Genomic DNA, 24,809 nt, shown 5'->3' with positions numbered 1-24,809 from the left:
GCAAGGGAAGAGAAAGCAGGACAGTGGGATGTGATGAGCAAACAGCCCAGGGACTGTCCCTGCGCACAGCAATGACATGACCAGCAGCCCTCAAGGTGAAGGGCGCTCGGCCGCCCAGCCCCAGCGGTGGGGACCAGCCCAAATACTGGAGCGGAATTACGGGGAGGGAGCAGGATAACAGGGCAGGAGTGGGACAACGGGGCGGGAGTAGGATAACGGGACGGGAGGGGGACAATGGGGCAAGAATGGGATAAAGAGGCAGGAGCAGGATAACGGGGCGGGAGCGGGATAATGGGGCAGTAGCGGGATAACAGGATAGGAGCGGGATAACGGGGCGGGAGCGGGATAACAGGATAGGAGCGGGATAACAGGACAGGAGCGGGATAACGGGGCGGGAGCGGGATAACGGGGCGGGAGCGGGATAACAGGATAGGAGCGGGATAACGGGGCGGGAGCGGGATAACGGGGCGGGAGCGGGATAACGAGCAGGGAGTGGGATAACAGGATAGGAGCGGGATAACGGGGCGGGAGCGGGATAACGGGCAGGGAGCGGGATAACGGGGCGGGAGCGGGATAACAGGATAGGAGCGGGATAACGGGGCGGGAGCGGGATAACAGGACAGGAGCGGGATAACGGGGCGGGAGCGGGATAACAGGATAGGAGCGGGATAACAGGACAGGAGCGGGATAACGGGGCGGGAGCGGGATAACAGGATAGGAGCGGGATAATGGGCAGGGAGCGGGATAACGGGATACGAGCGGGATAACGGGATACGAGCGGGATAACGGGATACGAGCGGGATAACGGGGCGGAAGCGGCCCCGCGGCACGGAGCCGGCCGGCACGCCCCGCCCCTGCCCGCAGAGGGCGCTGTGCAGCGCCGCGCCCGGGCCCCGCTCCGCTCCCCCGAGCGGCTCCCGCAGCCCCTCGAGCGCCGCCCGGCGCGGCTCCTCCTGGCTGCGGGCGGTGGGGCCGGGAGGGCAGCGCATCTGCCGAGCCGGCGGTGCCTGCTCCTCCCGCTCCGTCTCGGCTTTCCGCCTCAGCACGGGCACAGCGCGCCGCGCCCCCGCCCCGCCACGGCGCCCCCTCTCCCGGCCCCGCCGCCCTCCGCGGCCCCGAGACGGAATCGCGAAGCTCCGCGCCCGGCGCGTTGCCGCTCCGACCCCGCCCCCTCGCGGCCTGGCGCCGAGCACCCTGGGAGCTGTAGTCCCTCCCCGCAGGACCGAGGGCGGGGGAGCCGGGCCAAAGGACTACGACTCCCGGGAGCGCGCGGGAGGGAGGGCGGGGCTGCCCGGGGGCGGAGCGGGGACAGCTCCGGTGCTGATCTCGCCGCGGGTTTGCCGGCAGAGCCCGGGCGGCGGCGGCGGCTGTCGGCGTGCGGGAGCGAGCGGCTGCGGGCAGGCGGCGGGGCCGCGCCCGGCGATGAGGCACGAAGCGCCCATGCAGGTCGGTCCTCGGGCCGGAGCTCAGCAAGGGGTGCGGCGGGCGCGGTGCAGCTGAGAGCCGGGACGGGGCCGGAGCCCCTCCGCCCGGGCCGCCGGGCCGGCTCTGCTGCCGCGGCTGAGGGTGAGGACACCCCGCGGGTGCGGGGCCCGGGGCGTGTGCGGGGGGTCGTGTCCAAGGAGGGAGGGCCCGTGTGGGGCAGGGCGGGTTTCGAGGCGCGCTCGGGCACGGCGGGCGGTGTTTCTGCCGTGCTGCCCCTGCAGGGACGGCCGCAGCCCCCTGAGGGGAGTGACCGCCCGCCGGGGGCCGGGGACGAGTCGTCCCGAGGTACATCGATGGCACGGAGCCTCTCCACCTGTGCGGGGCATTCCTGTTCCGTGGAGCAGGTTTCCATCGACACCGGGGAGAGGTGGCTCCTGGCTGGAGATGGGGGTGGCAGAGAGGGGCCCCTTTTCTGCAGTTCCTGTGTACGGAAAGAAGCCCCTTAGCGCTGGATCAGAGGATGCTAGACAGACACCAATTACGTTTTGCAGAGTTTTTAGCAGTTTCTGGGTTATGGTCTCAAAAACATTTTTTGCTGGTGAACTATATTCAATTATTAATTGTGGCCTGTTTTGTAATCCCACACAGGAGCTCTGGAGCCCCCAGACTATACATTTGAATATATGACTCTTTTTCAGTAGAAAAGTGGATTGTTAACAATCATTTTATGATCAAGTGCAAAGAGCACTTTTGCAGGATGTTGTGATTTAAGTTATGAACTGCAGCCCTGTTAGCTAATGTTTTTCATGCTGGATATCTACTCTGGCAGTAATGAAATTTCAGGCTAACAGAAGATCTGCAACCTTTTGCCTGCTGTATGTATGTGTCAGAAATGTTTGTGTGGTATTTTCCATTTATTCACATGTTTATTGATCTACTGGAGACACTACATAAACACATTTAGTATGTTTTGCTTTGGAGAACATTTCATTAGAAGAAATTTTGCTAGTAAAGGGTGACAACTGTGGATTGGTCTCTACTGCATTTGACATTTTTGACAGGTTGTTGAATTCACCAAAGTTCTTAAATAGTCGATGAAACAAAATAGTAATACAATATTAAAACAGAATCTAAAGAAAGGAGAATTCAGATATTAAAAAAAAAAAAAAAAAAAAGAAGAAAATTTTACATGACAACCACAGAACAGCTTCTTGGTTTTTATCCAGATTGTCAGAACAAATGGAATTATTGTTGAACATAATTTAGTAAAAGTCAGCAGAAATGCAGCCTCAGAATAAAGAGAGACAGCAGAAAGCTATAAACCCCCAATAAATTTTGTTTTTTCAAGTCTGCTGACATGGTCAAACAGTGTCTATTTTTAAGCGTATCACATTCAAAATTATAATCATACACATGAGGATTTTTCCAAAATATGAAAATGCAGTCTGGCACACAGAGTTTGATTTTCAGCTGGAGTTTCTGCAGGTTTTGTTTGTTTTTTTTTTCCTTCTGTCTACATTATTCCCAGCACACCCATATATTATTCCTATTACTAATTCCACTAAAACAATTTTTCTGTTGTGGATTCTTCTTCTGCAGAACCCTTTGTTTTCCAACATTAGGTTTATACGGTTGAACCTTGTACAAACAGACTTTAGAGTGGCTGAACTAATTGCTATATTTATTTTTTTTTTAGCTGTGTGATTTTCTATTACATGAAACAAATGTAGTTGCTTCGTTGCACACAACGATTTGTAACAATTTTACAGAGCTACCATCTCTGAATTGCAGAGCAGGAGAAGAGTGATCAAGTGTATGTCTTTTGATCACAACAAAAACAACTCAGAGGAAAGTGTAAGCATTTTCTTTTTCTACATTTCCATCGAACAATCATTTAAAAGAAAACTAAAACATTAAAATGGTTTAGCAGGATGAAAAAAAAGGAGGCCTGAGCGCTGTTGCCATCTTTCTATGTTTGTGAGTCCTTTGCTTCAATCTCAAGCTTGTGTCATTTCTCTGAAGACAGAAAGGACCAACAATTACCAGAAAAATAGTCCCTCCAGGAAAGAGTTGCCTAGTGTAAAAGTTTGGTGCTGTCATCTGCTGCATGTAACTGAGTCTGGATCACAGTTTGTGACTATTTTTCATTTTTTTAGCCATGTTTCCAAAAAACAGATATAAGTTTTAGGAGTACATATGGCCATGGAGGGGTTTTTAGTTCAAAAGCAATGAACTTTCTTTTCTGTGAAACATCGAATTCTGTATGGTTTCTGCATATTCTTTTAAGAATTATTCTGAATTACTTGAGATATCTATGTCTCTTTGTCAGTAATGTCCCTAAGGCTTTCATGACACTTTCAAACTTCTCAGGGATTCATGCACCAATTCACTCGCTTCTAGTTTCACTCCTTTTCTGATTGTAGCAAGCAATTTGCCAGAATACCAAAAGAACTGTAGTTTGGATAACCTGGTTGTAACGTTTGTTAGAGCATACGGACATTAATGGTGGCAGATAGAAAATGCTGGATCTCTAGAGACACTCTCTTCACCTTGCCAAGACATCAGATAATTTCAAAGGTGGCTGAGGGGAATAAAAATTAGGAAGTGGAGATAATTTGTAAATTATCTCCTTTGCCAATGAAAGAAATGAAAACAATTTTCCTCAGTTTTTCATATCCTGTTGTCACTGACGATAGATATGTCTAGACAAGGTACATTTATAGCAGACACTTCCCAACACAATGGAGAAGGGCAATAGCAAGCCGAAATGCTGCTTACAGATATTTAAGAAGCTATTATAAAATTATGATGAAAAAAGGCCAATCAAAGCTATTAGATACAGGAGTTTGCATGAAAATCCAACTCTTATCACTTAGCAAAATTATTTGATATGTCAGTGTTAGTTCCTAGTAGAAGCAGTAGAGTACAAGAGCCTGCCAAGCCACTGAGTCCACAGAGAAACTTATATACACCTTTTAGTTAACTGATCTAGCTGCATCTGGAGTCTGTAATCATCCTTCTGACACTCCCCCTTTTTGGAAGTGTAGTGTGGAAGCTTGTTCCCTTGCTGGTTAGGTACTTATTGACCTCCAGTTCAGAGGCAGTTGGGGGTAGTTTATGCTATTGATAACGTGCAGTGTCTGCTCGGGTGCACATCAGTTTAAATAGTTCTCATTACATCATGACCAGATTACTATCCAGAGAATCAAGCTCTGTGTGTTCTTGTTTTTGTTTTCTTTTCGTTTTGTTTTTTGTTTGTTTGTTTGTTTGTTTGTTTGTAGGTTTTTTTGGCTTAGTTTGGTTTCATTTTTATTTCTACCATAAGATAAGCTTTTCTTTCTTCTAATCTTCCTGTTACCCTTTCTGGGTGTTTTCCCATTTGAATTTGGCATTCATAAACACACTTGATCAGAACTGTCACTAATGCTGTCTCACCCTGGACAGTAGCATTAGTATTTCACTTAGTCTCTTAGCCTGATGGAGCTTCTCTGGCAAACAAAAAGGTACACAGTCTTTCCTAGTCTCATGACCCTGAGTACTGTATTAAATAGAGTAAATGGCAGAAGGCTTTAGCCATCTCATTTTCATTCTTTCATATTCCCTGGTAAATCTGAATTTATTTTGAATTTATTTCTCCTGGAGTACTGGGGGTGACACAGCTTTTTTTTTTTTTTTTTTTTTTTTTTTTTTTTTTTTTTTTTTTTTTTTTTTTCTTTCCATAGCTACACTATTTCAGTGGCCTCCTAAGATCCTGTGTTATATTATCGCACTTAGGATTGTAGCTCTGGGTTTGCCACTATTTGAAGAAGGGGCTTTTACATGCTACCTAGAGCAGGAATTAGAAATATGCTTCCTAAGCCACCCTTTTCACAGATAAAGTAAATTTAGGTTAAAGAAATAGAAATGAAAGATAGTTCACTTGGTCACCACAAGAATCTAGGTGTCAGAGCCTTGCCAAAACCATTTTTTTGTCACTTTACATTCTCTTGTCCTGAGCAACTCCTGGCAGTGTGGCCATATTCATGCTAGTTTTGCTGATATGAAGCAAGTAGAGCTTCTCTGAAGTGTTTTAGATCTAACATCTCAGTATCTTCTTGATGTTCCCCAACTTCACCTTTTAGTGTTCTGCTTAAAAAGAACCTTTGCATTTCTAACTACATGTTTTTAATCGAACTGTGATACATTTACATATGTACTTGATTCTGACCTCATAATACCTTGAAGCAGATAAGCTTTTCCTAAAGCTGCCAAGTACATTAGTTTACAAGCTGTGCTCTGCAGATGGCTGGCGATCAGTAAATTCCAAATAAGTGGCCAGTGCATTGTCTACTGAACCCTGTTAATTCTTATTAATTGGTTAAAAAATAAATGATAAAGATTTATGAGAATTGGCTGTGGTTTGTATCTGTGGATATCAATGTATTTGTTGAGATCACACCAAAAATGCAAGAGAGTAAACAACTTGCCCAAGATGTAGAAAAGAAGAAAACAAAAGTCATAGGACGCCTCTGAAAGAGTCAAGATTAAAATCCAGTCCCTAGATTAGTCTGATATTTCACCTCAAAAGTAATTAATTTCTCCATGACTGGGTTATTTGTCACAGTGTTCTTGTACATGAGGATTTTGGTAACATTTTAACTACTCTGATGATGTCAGTTGATCTACACACGAAAAACAACTATGTGCATTGAGTGTCACTCACTTGCACATCCTACATACAGTTTGATAAATTAAAGTAATTTAATTTTTCCATTGTATTCCATTGTTTCAATATCCATTGATTATGTTTGACTAATAACATTTTACAAAAGACAGATCACCTCGCAAAAGGCTGCATATGCAGGAAACTCTGTTTTTACCAAAATATCAACTAAAGTCAGCTGCTGTATACAAAGAAATAGAACCATATATATTCCTACTCTGTATACAGGAAAGAACCATTTTTCTTTCCACCACAATTATGTGTGTACAAACACTGGTCAGTCAGTGCTGTTTCACTCTAATCTGACCAAAGTGATCTATTAAAAAAGGATCTCCGCTACCCCACTTGGAGGAGCAGGCTGCAATAACACTAGACAGAAAGAGAGTGTTGCACTTTGGAACAACTTTAAGTTCATTAATCAGTCTCTATCCTCACTGTACATAGAAGCAAGACATTTTCTCTGGACTTACTATCGATCTTTACATTTAAGACATGACTGTTATTAGAGTTTTTAAAAGAAAACAACATACTTGCTAAAGGTGTGAAGGAATGAATATCAGTGTTTTCAATGTCAGGTTTTCTTGCCTTTTTGCACCATATTTTCCAGGGGCAAATCATCCTACACTAAGCATGAAGAGTGGGGTGCATATATAAGTGCAAACTAAAGCTGTGTGCAGGCCAGGGAGGTCACAGCATTCTGTGCTGCTGAAGTAAGAAAGCTGCTCAGATTGATTCTGCCAAAGAATGAGGCGTGCATAAAGAGTCACAGAGCCAAATGTTTTGTTATAATCATGAAGGTGGCAGGTAAACACAGTTTTTCTGACGTTTATTCTCAACCCTTCTCTATTCTCACCTTTTCTTTTGGGATCAAGGAAACAGCTAAACATGAGACTTGGACAGCACCTGCGTATGAATAGAAAACTCTGCTTAATGATTAAACTTTCCTATGCCTTTGAATAATCCATGTTTAAGGAGTTTAGAGATGTGCTGTAAGCAGGGAAGTATACAAAGCAATCCTTTATTTGCCCTTGCACAATGTTCAAACTGGCAACTTAACTTCTCCTGGCTTTGATAGGGAGCAAGCATGCGAGATCTCTTGTCTATAGATTTTCTTTTCATTGTCTTGAGCTGAGACTTCTCAGTCAACTCTCAAGTCTGTCCTAAGTCCTCTAGGAAATGGCTTGAGACTGCTTTTGGTGCTAATGAAAATAACCCTGTGCATTTTCTCTTCAATTTTGCTAAATAAGGGCAAAATTTACTGAAGAGAAAGCTCAGTGTGTTTCGTTGAAAGTGATGCTCATTTAATATATCCATTTAACGTTTGAGAAAAGAACTTTGTCAAAATAAAGATATGCATTTTACTTTATTGAAAACAGAATTTCATAATATTAGAGAGGTTTATTTGGTCCTCATCCATGTATGTAGTGTTTAATTACAGGTGAGAACACAGCATTCCTAGTGGTTACTTCCAGCGTAATTTCCAAAGGTGGAATATAGCATCATCATGATCTTCACTTTTTACAAATGCCTCCAATAGTAGGGACAAGTACTGTTAGGAGTGAACTGACACATTAATACCTTGGGAAGTGGGTTACAGTGAATTCCATACTTAATTTTTAAGTCAGCAGTTTGCATTTAAGAAAGAGAAGCACTACAGACTTATTCAAAAAGTTCAAGAGGACCAACTATCTGTATTTCCCTTACAATTGGCAGAAATTCCTTTAGGGTATAATTTAGATTGTGAGCGTAATGTCCATTGTGCTTGGAAGAATTTTTCTCTTTGCTTACTAGAGAAGGAGGGAGTTTGGGAAGTAATGGCAAAGTCTTAGCAACTGCATGGAGTTTGATGTTTCTTTACACTAGTGCAGGGTCATTTGGGTTTTGGACATGAGAAAGGATCACTGTCAGTAATCTAGGGAGACTGGCTTACTAGGATAAAGTATGTCTCTCCTAACAGTTTCAATTATTACCTCACTAATCCTCTTGGAGAAATTAGTCCTTTCCTATGCCTTTCCTTTACCTTTTGCATCTTGTAAGAAGCAGACAAACTCCTGCCGCTGAAATAAAAATAGCTTCAATTCTGTGTTCAACATGCCTGTAATTCTACCTATGATACTGCAAGTAATGACTCCATAAGTTTATGGCACAGTGAAGGTGTTGGGTTTGTTTTATTTTATTTTATTTTATTTTATTTTATTTCAGAAATGTCAAGGAAACTGCTGAATGAGTAATGCATATAACCACGCAAATTTAGAGGAACACTGAAATTTCTGTGGGTAAAGTCTGTATTTAAAACTATCCACAGGAAACACATTATTACTCAGGAAAGCTACACAATGTACATGGTTTAGCAGGACTATTATTAGAATCCAGGTCTCCTGATTTCTCTGCTCACTGAATCATGCTGTTTCTGAAGTGTTAGGCATTAAAGTACTCGGGGATGAGTTGGAAGCTTCATAGGACTCAGGGGAGCAAATGGATGAAAGCTTAAACCTCTTTTTGTAAATCTTAAGCTGTTTGAAGAAGCTATGTGGAAGACTTCCTAGGAGATAAAATCAGGATATGATATTCCTCCTTGTTACAAGGGGTAACAGCTGCTTCCAGCTACAGCACAACAGAGAGGAGCCACAAGGGCAGGGGAACAGGCTGCTGTAGCAACACATAGTGGTCACACATCTGGCACCCACAGGCACTGCAGTCTTTGGTCTGATAGACCTCATTAAATTCTTGTTGCAAACTCTACACAACATCAGCATGCCCTGTGTTATACTGCTTTATAGTGGCTTGTGAGTAGACTCCTTTAATAAATATTCGATTTCCTTTTTCTTGTTCTCTAACCAAAATATCCCCAAATAGTTGTACAATATGGGACAGTAATGGAAGTTTCTGGGTTTTTTCTATAGAAATAATAAAGCTGAAAGATTAGTAATGTGTATGCTTGACAATATTTAGATTTTTATTCTAAAACTTCTATGCTTTGGCCATTCTAAAGCTTCTATGCTGTTTGTTGTATACCTGTGGAAGAAGTGCATAAATATTAAGGCAAATGCAAACACTCAGGTTGGAAGTGTGTAGATACCCAATACTATATTTAATGAAGAATTAAATTCTGGAATTGAATTCTGAAATCAAACACCCCTTACTCTATAATTTATGAAATATAAATCTGACATTGAATTTTCTATTAAAAACTTGCTACTTCCAATGTCTTCTTTTTGTCCCAACTCCTATGTGCCTCTTCAGTAGCCCAAGGAAGCTGGTGTAATGTTTTTGATGCGATGAGATAGTAGAATTACCTAAAACAATTATGCAGTAACTAAAATTTTGCTGAGAGTGTGGGTAAGTGCACAGCTGTCACCCTGGTTCCCACTGTCCTTTCTGATTGCCCAAATGCATTCTGAGATGCCTAAATTAGAAAGCTTTTACATGAGCTGCTTTTCAATAAGCCTTTATGTTAGGCTATGGTGTCTGTCTTTCTGTCTCAAATCAGCATGCAAAAGTGTTTTTCTCAGAATAATCATAATCTAAAAACTTCCATGAGCTCTCAAAATACTTGGTAATTTGTCTTAAAAACTGAGTTGAAACACTGTAAGTTCTTTATTTTTTGCCATTTATTTTTTGAGCAACCTAGGTAGAACTTTGGTCAGGTTTTCACGCTCATCTCTGCAATTTTCATGAAAGCCTAAGGTGTACTTATAAATGGAATCCATGATCTTTGAAGTCCCTAGAGCAAAATAGGTTGCTCTTTAATAGTATTCAGTAATCTGTGCTTATTCGGGTGTTTTATATGGATAAAAACCTGTATTTTAAGGACTCAGATTTCAAAATGTTGATGTCATCCAGCAGGACCTTGACGCACTTGGGAGATGGGCAACTGCAAACCTCAACAAGGCCAGGTATAAGGTCCTACACCTGGGTCACTGCAATCCCAGACACAGCCACAGGCTGGGCAGAGAAGTGATTGAGAGCAGCCCCGTGGGGAAGGGCTTGGGGGTGGTGGCTGATGAGAAACTCACCATGAGCCAGCAGTGAGTGCTCCCAGCCCAGAAAGCCAGGGGAATCCTGGGCTGCATCCAAAGGAGCACTGGCCAGCAGACTGAGAGAGGGGGTCTACCCCTCTGCCCTGCTCTGCTGAGGCCCCAGCTGGAGCACTGCATCCAGCTCTGGGGTCCCCAGCATGGTGACAAGGAGTTGTTAGACAAGTGCAGGGGAGGAACAGGAGGTTGCTAAGAGCTCTGGAACACCAGCCCTGTGAGGATGGGCTGAGCAAGCTGGGGCTGTGCAGCCTGGAGAAGAGAAGGGTGTGTGGGGACCTCATAGACACCTTCCAGTATCTGAAGGGGCCTGCAGGGAAGGTGGAGAGGGATTCTCTGACAGGAACTGGAGTGACAGGGCAAGGAGGAATGGGTACACATGGAAAGAAGGGAAATTTAGATTAGATATTAGGAAAAATTATTTACTGTTAGAGTGGTGAGAACTGGCAGAGACTGCCCAGAGAAGTTGTGGATGCCCCAGCCCTGGTGGTATTCAAAGCCAAGTTAGATAAGGCCTTGAGCAACCTGGGCTAGTGGGAGGTGTCCCAGGCATCAGGACTGGGACTGGATGATCTTTAACATCACTTCCAAACCTTAATATTCTATTACTCTAACTGCCACTTATGGTGATGTTGCATTAAGATTGCAAATTCAAAAAACTTCAGAATATACGAGTACTGGGAAAAAATATCAAGACTTTATTTCACAGGTGTATGTATCACTATTTAATGGTATGAGAACTAAAAGCTGGTAAAGGAAAATGCTTTGAGTAGGTTTATAGGCAAGGAAAAAGATAACAACTTATTTACAGTAAAATAAATGGATCAAGAACTTTATTAGATATAAAACCTTCTAAGCTTCTCTTTGGAAATATACTTACTGTGTCAAAATGAAGCACTGAGCTCTTATTTCCCTCTTATACAAATGAAATGTTGCATTTTCACCATCATCTCATTTTCTGAAAACAATTATTTTTCGTGATATGTTCAAGAAGTGGGGGTTTAGAATGAATTTATTTTGTTTTGCTACCAATCAACAGTCATTTTTATATCCTCTATTGCTACCAGAACTACTACTACGTACAAGAATCGCAAAAAATAATTAGATCTCTGTGAATATCTTGAAGTTCACATTGAAGCATACACATGACTAATCTTTCAAGAAGATATTCTTCTTGATCTTCATTGATAGCTTGTATGAAAAGCTCCAATAAAATTTTAATGTTTGCATTTTTTTATGATAAAAGAAACAATAAGGTATTTCTTTTTTTATTTTGAATTACAGATGGCATCTGTTCAAGATTCCAGATATGGCCAGAAAGATACATCTGACCAGAACTTTGATTACATGTTCAAACTGCTCATTATCGGCAACAGCAGCGTTGGAAAAACCTCCTTTTTGTTCCGATATGCTGATGATTCCTTTACATCTGCGTTTGTAAGCACGGTTGGGATCGATTTCAAAGTAAAAACGGTTTTCAAAAATGAAAAAAGAATTAAGCTACAGATTTGGGTAAGCTAAAAAATAGTTCTGTGAATTAAGCAAACTGTAGCAGTTTTGATAGCATTTATGCAACTTCAGATTTGCATTGAGTGTCATAACCCTTATATATTTAGAGAGAGAAAGCATAGGAATGAAATAGCAGTTAATGATCTTTTTCATAGTTTTTCCATCTTGAATATTAGAGTGCAAACTGTATTTTTAAGGTATTGAAGTACAGTACTTTATCATTAATTAAATTCCTTTTGGAAATAATACAGATTGACCCATATTAATGTCTGTGCACTATGTATATTATTGAAAGTGATAGATGTTATTTCAAAGTATATTGAAATACCAGTTTTAGGATCTGGTGTCTTCCCTTAAAAAGTTATGTATTTATGTAGGAGCTATAATAGTGGATGCATAACAGAAGGCATAATTTTTTGCTCTGTCATCCTAATCACCTGAAACATCTTCCATCTTCTGCTGAGGAAGGAAACTTGTAGGAGGAGATAGTGTTTCCCAGATATACAAACCCCTCATTCCTTGCCTATACCTTAGAGACAGTAGAAAGATGCCCAGTGGAGAAAAATGAGATGCCAGGGAATAGGTTTCCTTTTCTACAAGCTCTCATCAAAGATAAATGATAGCCAAAACTTATTCCATAGAATCATAAAATATCTTGATTTGGGAGGGACACCACTCCTGGCCCTGCACAGGACCGACACAACAATCACTCCATGTGCCTGACAATCCTATCAAAAACTTTTTGAATTCTGGCAGACTTTGTGCTGTGACCACCTCTCTGGGGAGCCTTTTCCAACACCCAACCACCCTCTGGGTGGAAAACCTTTTCCTAATACTCAACCTAAAGCTCCTGTGACACAACTTCATGGCATTCCCTTAGGCCCTGTCACTAGTCACTCAGAGAAGAGATCAGTGCCTGCCCCTCCTCTTCCACTCCCAAGGAAATTGTAACTGCAGTGAGATCTCCTCTCAGTCTTCTCCAGGCTGAACAGGCCAAGTGACCTCAGCTGCTCCTCATATGCCTCCCCTCAAGGCCTCTCAGAACACTTGTGTCCTTTCTTTGGATGTTTTATAATACTTTTGTGTCCTTTATGTGTTCTTTTTGTGTTGTGGTGCCCAAAACCACACACAGAACTTGAGATGAAGCTGCCCAGTGCATGATGCCTTGGAGTGGCTACCTAGAACAGAGGCTAGACAAGATTAGAAGAGTAAATCCAGTATTTATTAAAGACCTTCAATAAGTACACCTTGGCTGACAGAAACCTCTGATAGGCTACACCTAAGATGGATAACGGTCACAAGTTTTTCAGACTGATGTGAGTTTGGTTCATTTACATATCAGGGGTTAATCCTCCAATTACAGCTTCAGGTAATGAAGTAATTCAGTTTGCTCCCCATCCCCAATTCAGTGTTATTTATACTTTTGAACCCTGAGAGAGTAAGGTGTCCTTGAACTTCAGGCCTAGGGGAATTGTCTTGTCCAAACAAAATGTGAAGACAGTAGCTATATAGAGTTTTAGAGTTATACACTAAAGCAGTACAGAATTTGAAAAATATGAAAGCTAAAATCCTAAGGCATAATTCCCCCCAAAGCCACATTTCCTCTAGATCAGAGGAATAGAGAGCAGAGGAGGACAATCCCTTCCCTTGTCTGGTTGTGCCCAGTGAGCCCCAGTACAGGGCTGGATTTAGGACAGATTCACTGATAATTACATCCCCTCATTCTTGGGTGGTAGGGTGATGCTAAAAGGAGAGGGAAGAATAGCAAGTCCTTTAGTAATGCAGAACTAAAGCTTCAGGTCTTCATGGAGTGCTTGAGGACTTTGAGCAGTGTTTCCTTTGTGAGACATTTGTAAAATGCTTAAACCCCAGATTTTTAATTTTTTTTCATGAATACAAATAATTTAAAATTCATTTAATGATGAGGAGCCATTAAGTCTCAGAAAATCTTGGTTCACATCTGACCAATTCATCTAACATGATTTAAACAGCACATAAATTGAATATTTTCTTAATAGAGTACAATGGAGAATTTCCCAGGGTTCTCTACACTCTATCTCACGAAGCTTCAGCCCTTGGTATCTCAATTGATTGTTTGGTCCCATCTAGGAACTAGAACATGGACTTTTTTTGCCTCTCAACCTTTTTTAAGCTTAGGTTTTCATTATTGTCATTAGTATAACAGTGGTAAATACCGGGTAACTATATATCACACGAATATAATGTGATTTATATATATGTATATATATGTATAACACTTCAGTAATATGCTTGTTTCATTTTAGTAGTTTAATACTGGAGATCGCATAGACATAACCTATTTTTTTATAATGGAACAATAAAATTGTGTTCATATTACTGTTTTTAGTGTAATAAATACAGTTCTTTTAATCACCAAGTAACCATTACAGTAGATTTGCCATGTGATTGGTTTGACATCAGTATATTTTTTGCCTCTCCATGTCACAAATACATGCTTAGCTCAAAGTTGTCCAGTGATGTAGATGCGTTCAGGTCTATCATTGGCACAAATGGGATGTAGCAGCTGTATTCTTCTCGGTTCTAGCAAAATGTGTTTTGCTTGTTGTTCTTTGCATGGCATTAACATCGGATTCTAAATAGGGTCTAAAATTCCTTGCCTGAAAAATCTTGCAACTGAAATGATTGAAACAAACCTGGGAGCTCTGTGTTCCTTAGGGAAGAAGAAATAGAGGCTCAGGGCATAGAAAAGACCTTCCTGCTTTGTGAAGAATTGTGTGCCAGGGTGTAGGGTTAGAGACAAGACTTCATATCACATTTTCATAGGAAAGAGTTTTATCCCAGCCAGCGCTGCATCTTTATTTGTGTTAGTGGTTGGGTTTTTTGTCTGTATGTTTGTTTTTTTCACTAAATTTCTAATGCCAGTTCTTAAAAGGCCTTGTCAATGCCAAATTAACTCAAATTGCAACAGCTCAGTTATAGCTGTCTGTGCTTTTTAGATGGAGGGTTCTGTGTTGGAGCACTGTGTTGCAGATAAGCTTGCTAATAAATCCTTTGATTTTTGCACCTCTGAGACCTTCAATAAAATCAGTAAGGGATCTCAGAAAGCTATTCTAATTCACAAAATCTGAAATAGAGCACTATTACCCTGTCTCCTAAGTTATATCCACAGCAGAATTGCTCTTAATAGGCATTGTCTATATATGTAACTTGTGTCAATATTATATTATACTTTGCTATTTTTATTGGTTATGCAAATAACTTTCTCAAATTAATAGTGCTCTTGCAATATCCTTTTCTATTTATTTATTTGTTCATTTATTCATTTATGAAAGACAATTTATATAAGATAGAATATAAAATCAAATGAATCGTAGTGAGTGTTACTTGATATTAAATCTGAGTAGAAATATGAGGTCATAATACTTGCATAAAGTTGTAACACTTCCCTCAAAAGCAGTGACAAACTATTTGGTGGCATCATGTGATAGCTAATGTTCAGCATACATGAACTAAAATATTATTGAAAATCTCATAGTTTTATAAACTCAGAAGACTGGAGATGCAACTTTAAAGTGTGTTTTGAATGACAAAAATCAGAACCTAATTACTTTACCATGCACTTAAGTGAAGAAATATATGGAATGATGCTGCTATACCATTCTTCATTGACAATAAAATGCAGAAGTATGTAAATAGTAATGCTGTTAAGTCACTGAAATTCCCTATCTAGACACACAATCAATCCAATCAATTTCCTGTTACAATTTTTACATATTCTTCTAGGTTAATGTTCCTGTTTAATAGTGCTTTCAGTATATTTTGTGTTCAACTTGAAGCCTGTTGGATCTTGCAGATTCCATCAGAATAAGATTCTCATATGCTTACCAGTGAAGGTTACAAGTTGGTCTAAAGTCAGCATGGGCACACAAGGAAGAAGAGTCATTATTTAATAATAAATTTCACAGTGTATTATCACAGATGAGCTAGGAAGGATTATCTGATTGAGGTAGGTGCTGTTTTCATACTGGGATGCCCTGCAAGTCTTTTCTTTGTTTGAGGCTTTTTCTTCTTGGAGGCAATAATGTCTTATTCTTGAACTGTCTTCTTTCATTTTTCAAGTCAGGGAGGATTAGGCTCCATCTAGTCCTTGCTGTAATATCATTTTCAAATGGCCAGAAAGAGCCTGCTGGGAGCACTGTAACATTTGCTTGTTTTCCTTCTGAGCCAAGCTTCTTTCCACAGTATTTACCACTGGAATTGGAAGAAGTTCAGACTTCAAGGGCTGTATTGGTTAGTGGTAGCATATTACCACTCTCTGAATGCATTCTCTTTCTGGACTTTTCCTGTTAGCTGAAACAAGGGGAAATTCTGGGAATCTTTTGTTTCTTTTTAAGATGCCCTTCAATAGGTAAATGTTGTCCAGTTGTAGTTGGATATGTTTTGCCTAAACTATTTTGTTTCTCCTCTTTTGCCTTTTTCTACACAATGTAAGTCATTGAAGAGCCTGAAAGTTTTGGGGTAGGATCCTATTTTCATACTCCAATATATTTATGGTGCTTCTTACATATTCATTGAGAGTACTTCCACTTACGTGCAAGTCATGTTTGGTAAACTTTATTTCTCAGAAATATTTGTGAAATTTATTAATAAATAATAAATAAATAATAAAACTTGTGAAAATGGGATCAAGAGTTAATGCATTAGGGCACCATAAATGGTGTGAAAAATGAGATACTACATGTGATAATTGGTACTATTTCTTTGCACATTACAAAATACACTACAGAAGTTCTAAAAGATGTGATGCTGCAGTCCTGGAAAACCCAGAACTATACTCATTTTTAATTTTTTTTAGTTAGAAATGCTGCTTTGGGAAGTATTCAATATGTAAAAATATAGATGCATCTTGCATCTTGCAAGATGCATACACATATCTTGAAAACTAACTGCATTTCCTGTATGGAGCCAGGGTTCAATTTTCAGTACCAAAGACCTTGACAATATAAAATTCAAGTTCAGTTCAGATTTCAGTGCAAAGAGAACATGCTGTACTCTTTGTGGGACAGGTCATGTTGGCCAGTGATTGTATTTTTAAAATTCATATGCTATTTATTTAAAGTGCAGCACTGGCTGTTCAAATATTTATGAGATATTACAATTTTATCACTATTAAAAAGTGCCTGTCCTGTGGGTTTTAACCACTATCTTTAAACCTAACTCAAAAAAAAGGATGATGACTGTAAGTTCAGCAGCCTGTCTAGGCAGCCCTGTGTCCTGATGCTGCTTGCTTGCTCTGAAATGCGCAACAAAGTGATTGCAAATTCCTGGCCTCACATAGTTTGGAGGGGAAATGTAAGGTAAATGTCAGTTCTGCACCTGCAACCAGCATTAAGTTTCACTATTTTTCTCAATATTCCAACAGTTTTTTGAGAGTCTTTTGTAGAGTCTTGGGTCAAGGATTTCACTCTTTTTTGAAATCCTGTGCTTTACAGAACCCCCAATGCTCACTTCACATTGCTGGAATTTAAATATTCTTTGAAAAACACTCCTGTTATGAGCAAAAAAATCTGTATTCAAAAGCATATATTATTTGGAAATAAAATTCATCATTTAGCATAATTGAGATTCCAAATAAGGCTTATCTCACTGTTTAAGTTGAAGCTTATGTGGGAATTTTTTAAGGGAAACTTAGCTAGTGTAAGATCATTTCCAGAACACTTTTATATAGTGCGTCTTAGGCAGTTTTCTTCATTGGACTCCAGGGAAATGCATCCTGCCATATTTTAGGCCAACAAATCATCAAACTGCCTCACTTCAAGTAACTGCATGTCCGTCTAACCTGTGGCCAGACTGCCTTCTGGTATAACATTTTTTCAGCTGCCTTTGCCTTCCACATAATGATCTGCAAGTCACCAGTTATGACTGTCAGGAAGCATATACCAATGGAAGAACTGTCATGGACCAGCACTTGCACACATGCAAATATCATACAAATGTTACATAGACTCCCTAAAAGCTGGTGATGAGAAAAGGAAAGAGAAGATAGGAGAATATTTCATGCATGTGTATCTGAATATCAAGGGGTTTTTTGTTTTGTTTTGTTTTGTTTTGTAGTTGTTTTTTTTTTTTTTCCAAGAGAGGATTTAGGGTGGGAAATAAATAATGAAAAGAATTATTTTGCTGTGACAGGGATTTGGATCGAAAGTACTGGACTAAATTTGAAAAACAAGCTATTTTAATTGTACAAGCTCAACAGAATTCAGAGAAGTCTGACAGTATACTTTAAACTGTCAATTTAACTTATATGTACTAAGTTATCTTTTTAATAAGCAAAACTAAACCTATTTCTAAAATCAAATTAATGTTGATAGTATTCCTAAAAGTGAAATCAACTGTGCTTTGAGGTCCCAAGAATCACTTTAGCAGTAAATTTATAGCATCTACAAAGTTGCAGTGAATCTAAAAGGAAAAAAAAGAAACCCGTACAGGCTCTTTGCTGAATTTTAATAAGGTTCATGTTGTAGATTAGAGAAAAAATGTTGTACTCTTGCTGTGCAGTTGTTGCTTTGAAATCACAGGACCAGAGCCTTGGACAGGAGCCATAATGTAAATACCATGAAAATGGCAGTGTAGAGATAATATTTAAAGCTCACTTTTGCCCTCTCCTGCTGCTCAGTGCAAGCTGTTTCCTTGTGCTATGTTAGAATATCTTGAAGTCATTCTGAAATTATCCTGAGTTGAAAGGGGCACAGGTGACTGAGGAAGGAAATGAGAGTCACACAAAAGGAACTAATTTTTATTTAATGGTAGTCAGTTTGCATTTTGTTCAGGAGGTAAGCTTAGGTGCATTTTGTAAGAGCACAGAGCCATCAGGGACTCTGTGTCACATGAGGATGTTTGTAGTAGCTTACATATATAATGGGCAATGCATGCAGATTTTACATGTCAAATTAAGATGTTTAAACAAAATAGCATCTCTGGAGAATTTAGCTTGGTATTTACATTGCTGTTTTTTGGTCATATAAGAAAGAGCAGTTAGTTTTTTGGTTGTGATGAGTTTTTTTTTTGTTTTGTTTTGTTTTGTTTTTTTTTTTTTTTTTCTTTGAGAGAAACTGCTTTTTCAACTTTTCTTATTTTTCTTCCTTTTCAACATTTTTTATTTTCAAGGGTAGTTGAGGGCTGATCTTCCCTGAATAAGCATATTGTTCTTTTGTAATCATCTTTGTATTTTCTGGTTTAACCCAGATTGTTTTATTACTCACTCTTTGTAAACAAATTCTTTCACCTGTTATGACTTTATTTATTAATAATTGCAGTTTGAGAAATACAGAGCATTTTACCTCAATGAATTCAGTCAGCTTAGATGGAAGTTGTCAGTGATGAAATTTGCTGACTTGTTTACTCTAAAATTAGCCTGGTATCTATCTATCTATGATGGTAGCTATATATATATATATATATATGTATAAGGTTCTTACTTTTCTGGCCATCTGCTTATTATTTATGTGTATTTATAAAAAGAAAAAGGAATTTAGGTTTGCCACAGGAAACCAATTTTTCTCTTGTGTCAGCAAGAATGGTACTCAGTGGGCATTGTTGCCCCATATAGATTAGATACTATTGACTTTGGTTTATTTTATTTGGAAATAAAGCCCACTCTGCAAAAACAAATATGAAGTAAACTCTCACAGGGGTTTCTGGTTTTCTTTTATAGATGGTTTGGTTTGTGACACTGACTATCAAGGCTGATATTTGTTCATTTTAGTGAAGCTCATTTCAGAATGAGCTAAGCTAAATAAAAAACATCTGGAAATTTAATGTCTCAGAATTCTATATTCACCTAAAATTACTTTCTGCAATGTCCTGAAATCTTTTGGAACTGCTTATTTCTGACCTCTTCTCCAAAAGTTATTTGAATTCTAGTCATCATACAAGACTTCTTAACAGTGCAATTTGCTTCAGGTAGAATTTCTTTGGAGAGTTTTGTGATTAGGATTTCTGGATTTTAGTGGCTATGATCACACATGATATAGCATCACGTATGCTAACAGTGATGCTATATCTAAAATACTAAGAACTTAAAAGGTGAGAGCTGGAGTAAAGTTTAAAGATTCTTCAACTGTATGAATAAAAGGAATCAAGGTAATTTCCTGGGGAGCACTGACTTCAATACTGAAAAGAAGAGTGAGTGAAGAAATAATGACAAGCTCTTTTGACAGGAGAGGATGTCAGACATAAAATACATTGTGAGAAGTTAGTAAACTTAATACATAGTACGTATATGCTAATAATGATTGCCAATGATGGGAAGTTGGAATGTGTTACCAGTACCGAAGAGGATCTGTCTATCATACACAAAAAAACCCCAAACCAAAACCTACTAGCTTTCAAGTGTCAGGTAAAAGAATTGGAATTTAACTCAATGATATCAAACTGGACACTTCTAGAACAAGAACCATAAAGTACTTTTAAAAGTTTAAGTTATTTAGTTAATAACCACTGAATAAAGGCATGATTTGCATAAATGAAGAAACAAAGGGATTCCTACAAACCATCCAAGGAAAAACAGTTAATATACCTTTTTACCGTGCCTGGAGAAGTATTTCCAGAGGAAATGGGACTATTTCATTATTTACTGCGCTGGAGATACTTCATATGGAAAAAGAGGTTCAAACTGACAACAGGTAAAGAAAAAACCCTATTGTACTACATAGAGGAACTAAATGAAATAGAAGGAGACATATAATGTATGTTTTTGGTCCAGAAAACAAAGGCAAGACTAGTACTTTAGTTTTTTATAAAGCTTGTGGTTTGGTTTGGGTTTTTTCCACAAGCAATTAATTTTGTTCAAAATGCACAATCCTCCATTGAGAAACAGTTTAGATAAGAAAAAAAGAAAAAAAAAGTATAAGTATGCCCGTTATTTACCTGATGTCAGTGTGCTAAAGAAACCTATAACAAGTGAACAAGATACACACCGATCGTCTGTATAACAGACAGAGGCATTTGTGGTTTGACTTAGGAGGCTTCTGTGGATTTGGGCTGACAAGTGGCATTTGGAGCTTTCTGAATGCTCACAGTTGCTACTTCCCCAATGGTATGCTTGTATGATACTTTGAATATGGTGGTAGTGCTGTATAGAGTACCAAAAGGCTTCAGGTATTTGTCTTATTTCTCTTGCTTTGTGAGACAACAACATTTGTTCTGCTCTTATTTAGACCAACTCCCTTTCAGATTGTCCATCTCTCAGATACTAATAATGCTTTCTTTACATAGCACTTGGCTTCTGGCAGTTTAATTTATTAAGGGGTTCAAGATAGTAGCAGTAGCTAGCTGCATCCCGTAAGGTAGAGCTGGTAGCATGTAGCAGAATCATAAAACAAGTAAAAGTGATTAGTAGGAAACCAATTTGGTCTTTGGCCATGATGTGTCTGGTAGACAAAGAAGTTCACTAAACAGCTGCTGAGTGTGAACATGTCTTTTTCATGATGCAGGTAGTATGGAACCTATCGAGGCAGAAAGACATTGAAAAGATCACATAATGGCAGAGGGGGTTATAGTGGCTTTTGGCTGGGAAATGGAAATGCTGGGATAGCCAGCATAGCTGGAATAGCTGGGATAGTGTTGTGCTAATTAGAGAGGAAGAGAGAAAACCAAAAGAAAGATGTGATGGAACGTATATGACGATTCCTGTGAAAATGAATGTCAAACCTGAAGCAAGATCGTAATTAGCTGACTAAAGGATGAAAAGACCTTACAGAAAAGTCATATAGTCCAGGACAAATGCCTCTGTGCTGAAGACTATGAATGCCAGTATGATTGTGCAAAAACAGGAACCTTAAAGCTAAGTGGAAGAAGCAATGATAGAAGTCATTTGTACATAACACTTTTAATTGGGCTTCAGCTCTGGAGATTAAATTTACATGTATTTAGAGCTAATTTTTTTGGTTTTTTTTTTTTTTTTCTTGCTCTAATTGGAAGGCTAAGGCACTCTTAAGAAATAGCCTGTTTTAGCCAGCCATCCAATCTGCATGGGAAAAATGAGCCCATGGTTTTAAAAGAATAGAAAGAAGAAAACCTGGAATTCTTCATAAATTTTGTCAGTCCCATACACATAGATAAACAATAGCAGTTCTTGATAAAAGTGTATATGAATTAAGAGATAGCTGCGGAAATTTATGTTAAGAGATAGTCACTGAGAGTATTTACAGACACAGAAACTACTTCTAGCTCAGGAAACTCAAGAGCTGTGTGTGGTTGGAGATTGGAGGCATACTAAAAAGGACTATCATGTATGTCCACCATGTTGCAATTTTCCCTAAATATTTAATAAACACTCTTAGAGAGGTTTCCAACTAGCTATAATGTTTTTAATTTGACCCAGCAAGCCTGGCCATACATACAGGTGTATTATCTACAAAACTAATCAGTTTTTTGCCTTCTCCCGGGAAAAGCTTCCCTGCTTTTTATGAAGCTTTTTCCTTGCTGGACAAGTGCAAGATAATTCAGTCATGGCCATTTTAGTGTTCAGGCCTCTGTTATAAACAAATCAATCTTAATCCTTTGAAAACAACAGGATCCAGGGACATAGGAAATTTGCCTGCCTGTCCCTTACAACAAGGATTTTTAAGAGCTGTGTGGTAGTAGTTCACAAGTGATCGCAGTAGAGGTTGAAGGTAAGGCAGGGCAAAACTGTGATCTTCTTGTTTCACTGTGGTGAAGGATGCAGAATCAAGAACTGTATGGATTCCAGGAAATCTTCTGGTAATACTTGTGCTTTGATTCCCATTTTTAAATATTGCTGAGGTAGATTTTTTATTCTGTAGTGTCTGACAGATTACATACTAAGTTTCTTTTGCTAAATTATAATTTTTTTTCTTCTTTTGAAGAGTCAGATACCACAAACTATTTCTATCTGAATTCCTTTAGAAATTCTTGGCTCCAGTGCAGGTGTTCTTAGCCATTCCTGTTTGGGCCAGTGGTGTCCTGTAGGACAATCAGACAGGGAAAAGAACACAGATAAAAAATACATTTTCACCTATATAAGTAAGAAAGGACAATGAGGGAAAAGTAGTAGTTTACATGATTAGCACAGCTAGTAAACAAATGCACTAATTCACTAGCCTAGTGTATTTGGCTAGAAATACAAACTGTTGTGGGGCATCTTGGAAAAATAAGTTGAGTACCCTTGATTTGGAAAGCCGTATTTCCCCTGTGCAAACATAGGAGCACTGCTGCTGTCTCCCACCTGACTTGCAATGGCCATTCTCTCTTGAGCTCTTAGTGTCTTTTTTCTTCTTCCTTTGTATTAACTGTGAGGTTCACTCTGACCACTACACAGCCCTTGGGACCTAGTCCTGTGATACTTCCATTTTGTGTTGCCAGTTAGGAAATGAAATAATATTGCATGACTTTCCTTCTCTGAGTATAAAATAATAAATGAATGTATATACCTTCTTTAAGAGTGAGAGATATTCAGGCAAGACTGAATTAAGTGTGGATTAGGAGACTGTTGTATATTAAATATATTCTGGCAAGATACTAGGGGCTGTCCCTGTTGACAGTGATGAACTTTCATACATTTATTTATCTTAAAAATTATTTTCTCAGTTCAATCACTGTGCGGAGCAGTGTTGCCAGCATGCAGTAGGCTACCACACCGTGGGTCTCAGGCATGCAGCAGTGACACAGGGGTACAGCATGACAGTCCTTGCAGTTTTAAGTTTGGGGAGCTTTTTATTTGACCTTTGTTTTTTTTACCTGATTTACTTATATGTAATACAGTGAGAACATGCAGGGTACCCAGTGGTTTGCTCTAATTTACAGACCAGTGCAGATAAATTGCTGAGTGCAAAAATTTTTTTTCCTCCTTGTGTACATAAGGTCTTAGAAAATGGGATTCTGTGTGCCAAGAGAACTCATTTCCTTCCAGATTTTTTTTCTGATCATGTTGAAGAAAGACTGAGTTAGTGAGTTGCTCGAATGTAACTTTCAACAGACTGAAATTGAGTATAGTCCTCTTGTGAGAACTCAAGTTTTCAAAAGTGGCACTCACCTTCTACTATGATGTTTCTCTTGGAACCATACAGTTAAATCCAGTGATATTGGAATATCTTCTTTACTGTAGTTATAAACATGGCTTGGAATGGAATTTAGAATGGAATTTTAAGTCCTAGAAGTTACTTTTGTTTTACAAATTTTTATCCACATAAAATATCCATTAGTATAGTTTCAATTGTTTTGTGTTAGTGACTGTAACTACAAACCTAAGTAATACAGGTTTTTTTTCTGAATATCTTACGGATTTTTTCAGTACAAAGGTTTTACATGTAGTTGACTCTTTAATAGTTTTTGATCACATACAGCTTTTAATAATAGATAAAATCTTCCTCTATAGCAGTCATTTCTAAGACTGAGAGAACTAATGTTGGATCACTGTGATTTATCCCCTTGGTAACCCAAATTGTGTCTCAAAGGCTGCCAGACTTTTAGCATTTAGGAGATTAATAGGCTCTGTTTTCTGTTTCTGAAAGGGATTTTATAGTTGGCCTTTGAGTAGGTTAAGGAGAAACAAAATACATTTAATAGCTTTTAATGTCCTTGGAAGTCTTAATTTGAGTGATTGACTGCACTTCATCTAGAACCAAATCACCTGTAAATCTAACTTAGCCATTAATGCTGTGACTATTATGATTAAGTCAACAGCCACCTTATGTCAAAGTTGACTTCTAACTATTACATCAGAAAAACTTTGTCTTACACAACTAAATTGTTTCTTGGACTTATGGTGAGATTTCCACTCAAATTTCTAAATTCTGGTGAATTTATGGACAGAACTTCCAAATCTGACAATGTTCACTTTTGAGTAATTCAACTAAAAAAGCCTTCAGAACAGTATGCAGTAGCAACTTCTCATTTAATCTGTTCTGAAGTTGTAAGTAGGTGTTACACAAAGGGACAGGTTTTCACAATTGGCTCTCAGTGTTCCCCCAAAGTGAAACGAGCCAAGTTAACAGACAAAGCTTTGTTAGATGGAGATACAGGTGTAAGATTAGAAAATGGAGGAAAGAGGGGTAATGTAGAAGTGGAATCAGAAACTTAAGATCTTAATAAGCTAAATTTTAGATATCTGTCTGAAGTCAGTAGTCTACCATGGC

General features: G+C 39.2%; 1 protein-coding gene across 1 annotated transcript in view; it reads left to right on the top strand.

Annotated features, from left to right (window-relative positions):
- Window positions 1–1,387: 1,387 nt before the first annotated feature.
- The window catches only part of RAB3C (RAB3C, member RAS oncogene family), a 125,036-nt gene continuing 101,614 nt past the window's right edge, over window positions 1,388–24,809 (top strand). The window contains exons 1-2 of the mRNA XM_083883988.1: window positions 1,388–1,446; window positions 11,446–11,673. Coding sequence (XP_083740114.1) covers window positions 1,423–1,446; window positions 11,446–11,673 — 252 coding nt within the window. The 5' untranslated portion in view covers window positions 1,388–1,422. The remainder of the gene's footprint in view (window positions 1,447–11,445; window positions 11,674–24,809) is intronic.

This window comes from Zosterops lateralis, assembly GCF_965231275.1.
Source record: "Zosterops lateralis genome assembly, chromosome: Z".
Lineage (NCBI taxonomy): Eukaryota > Metazoa > Chordata > Aves > Passeriformes > Zosteropidae > Zosterops > Zosterops lateralis.
This window is presented reverse-complemented; position numbering and strand designations above follow the sequence as displayed.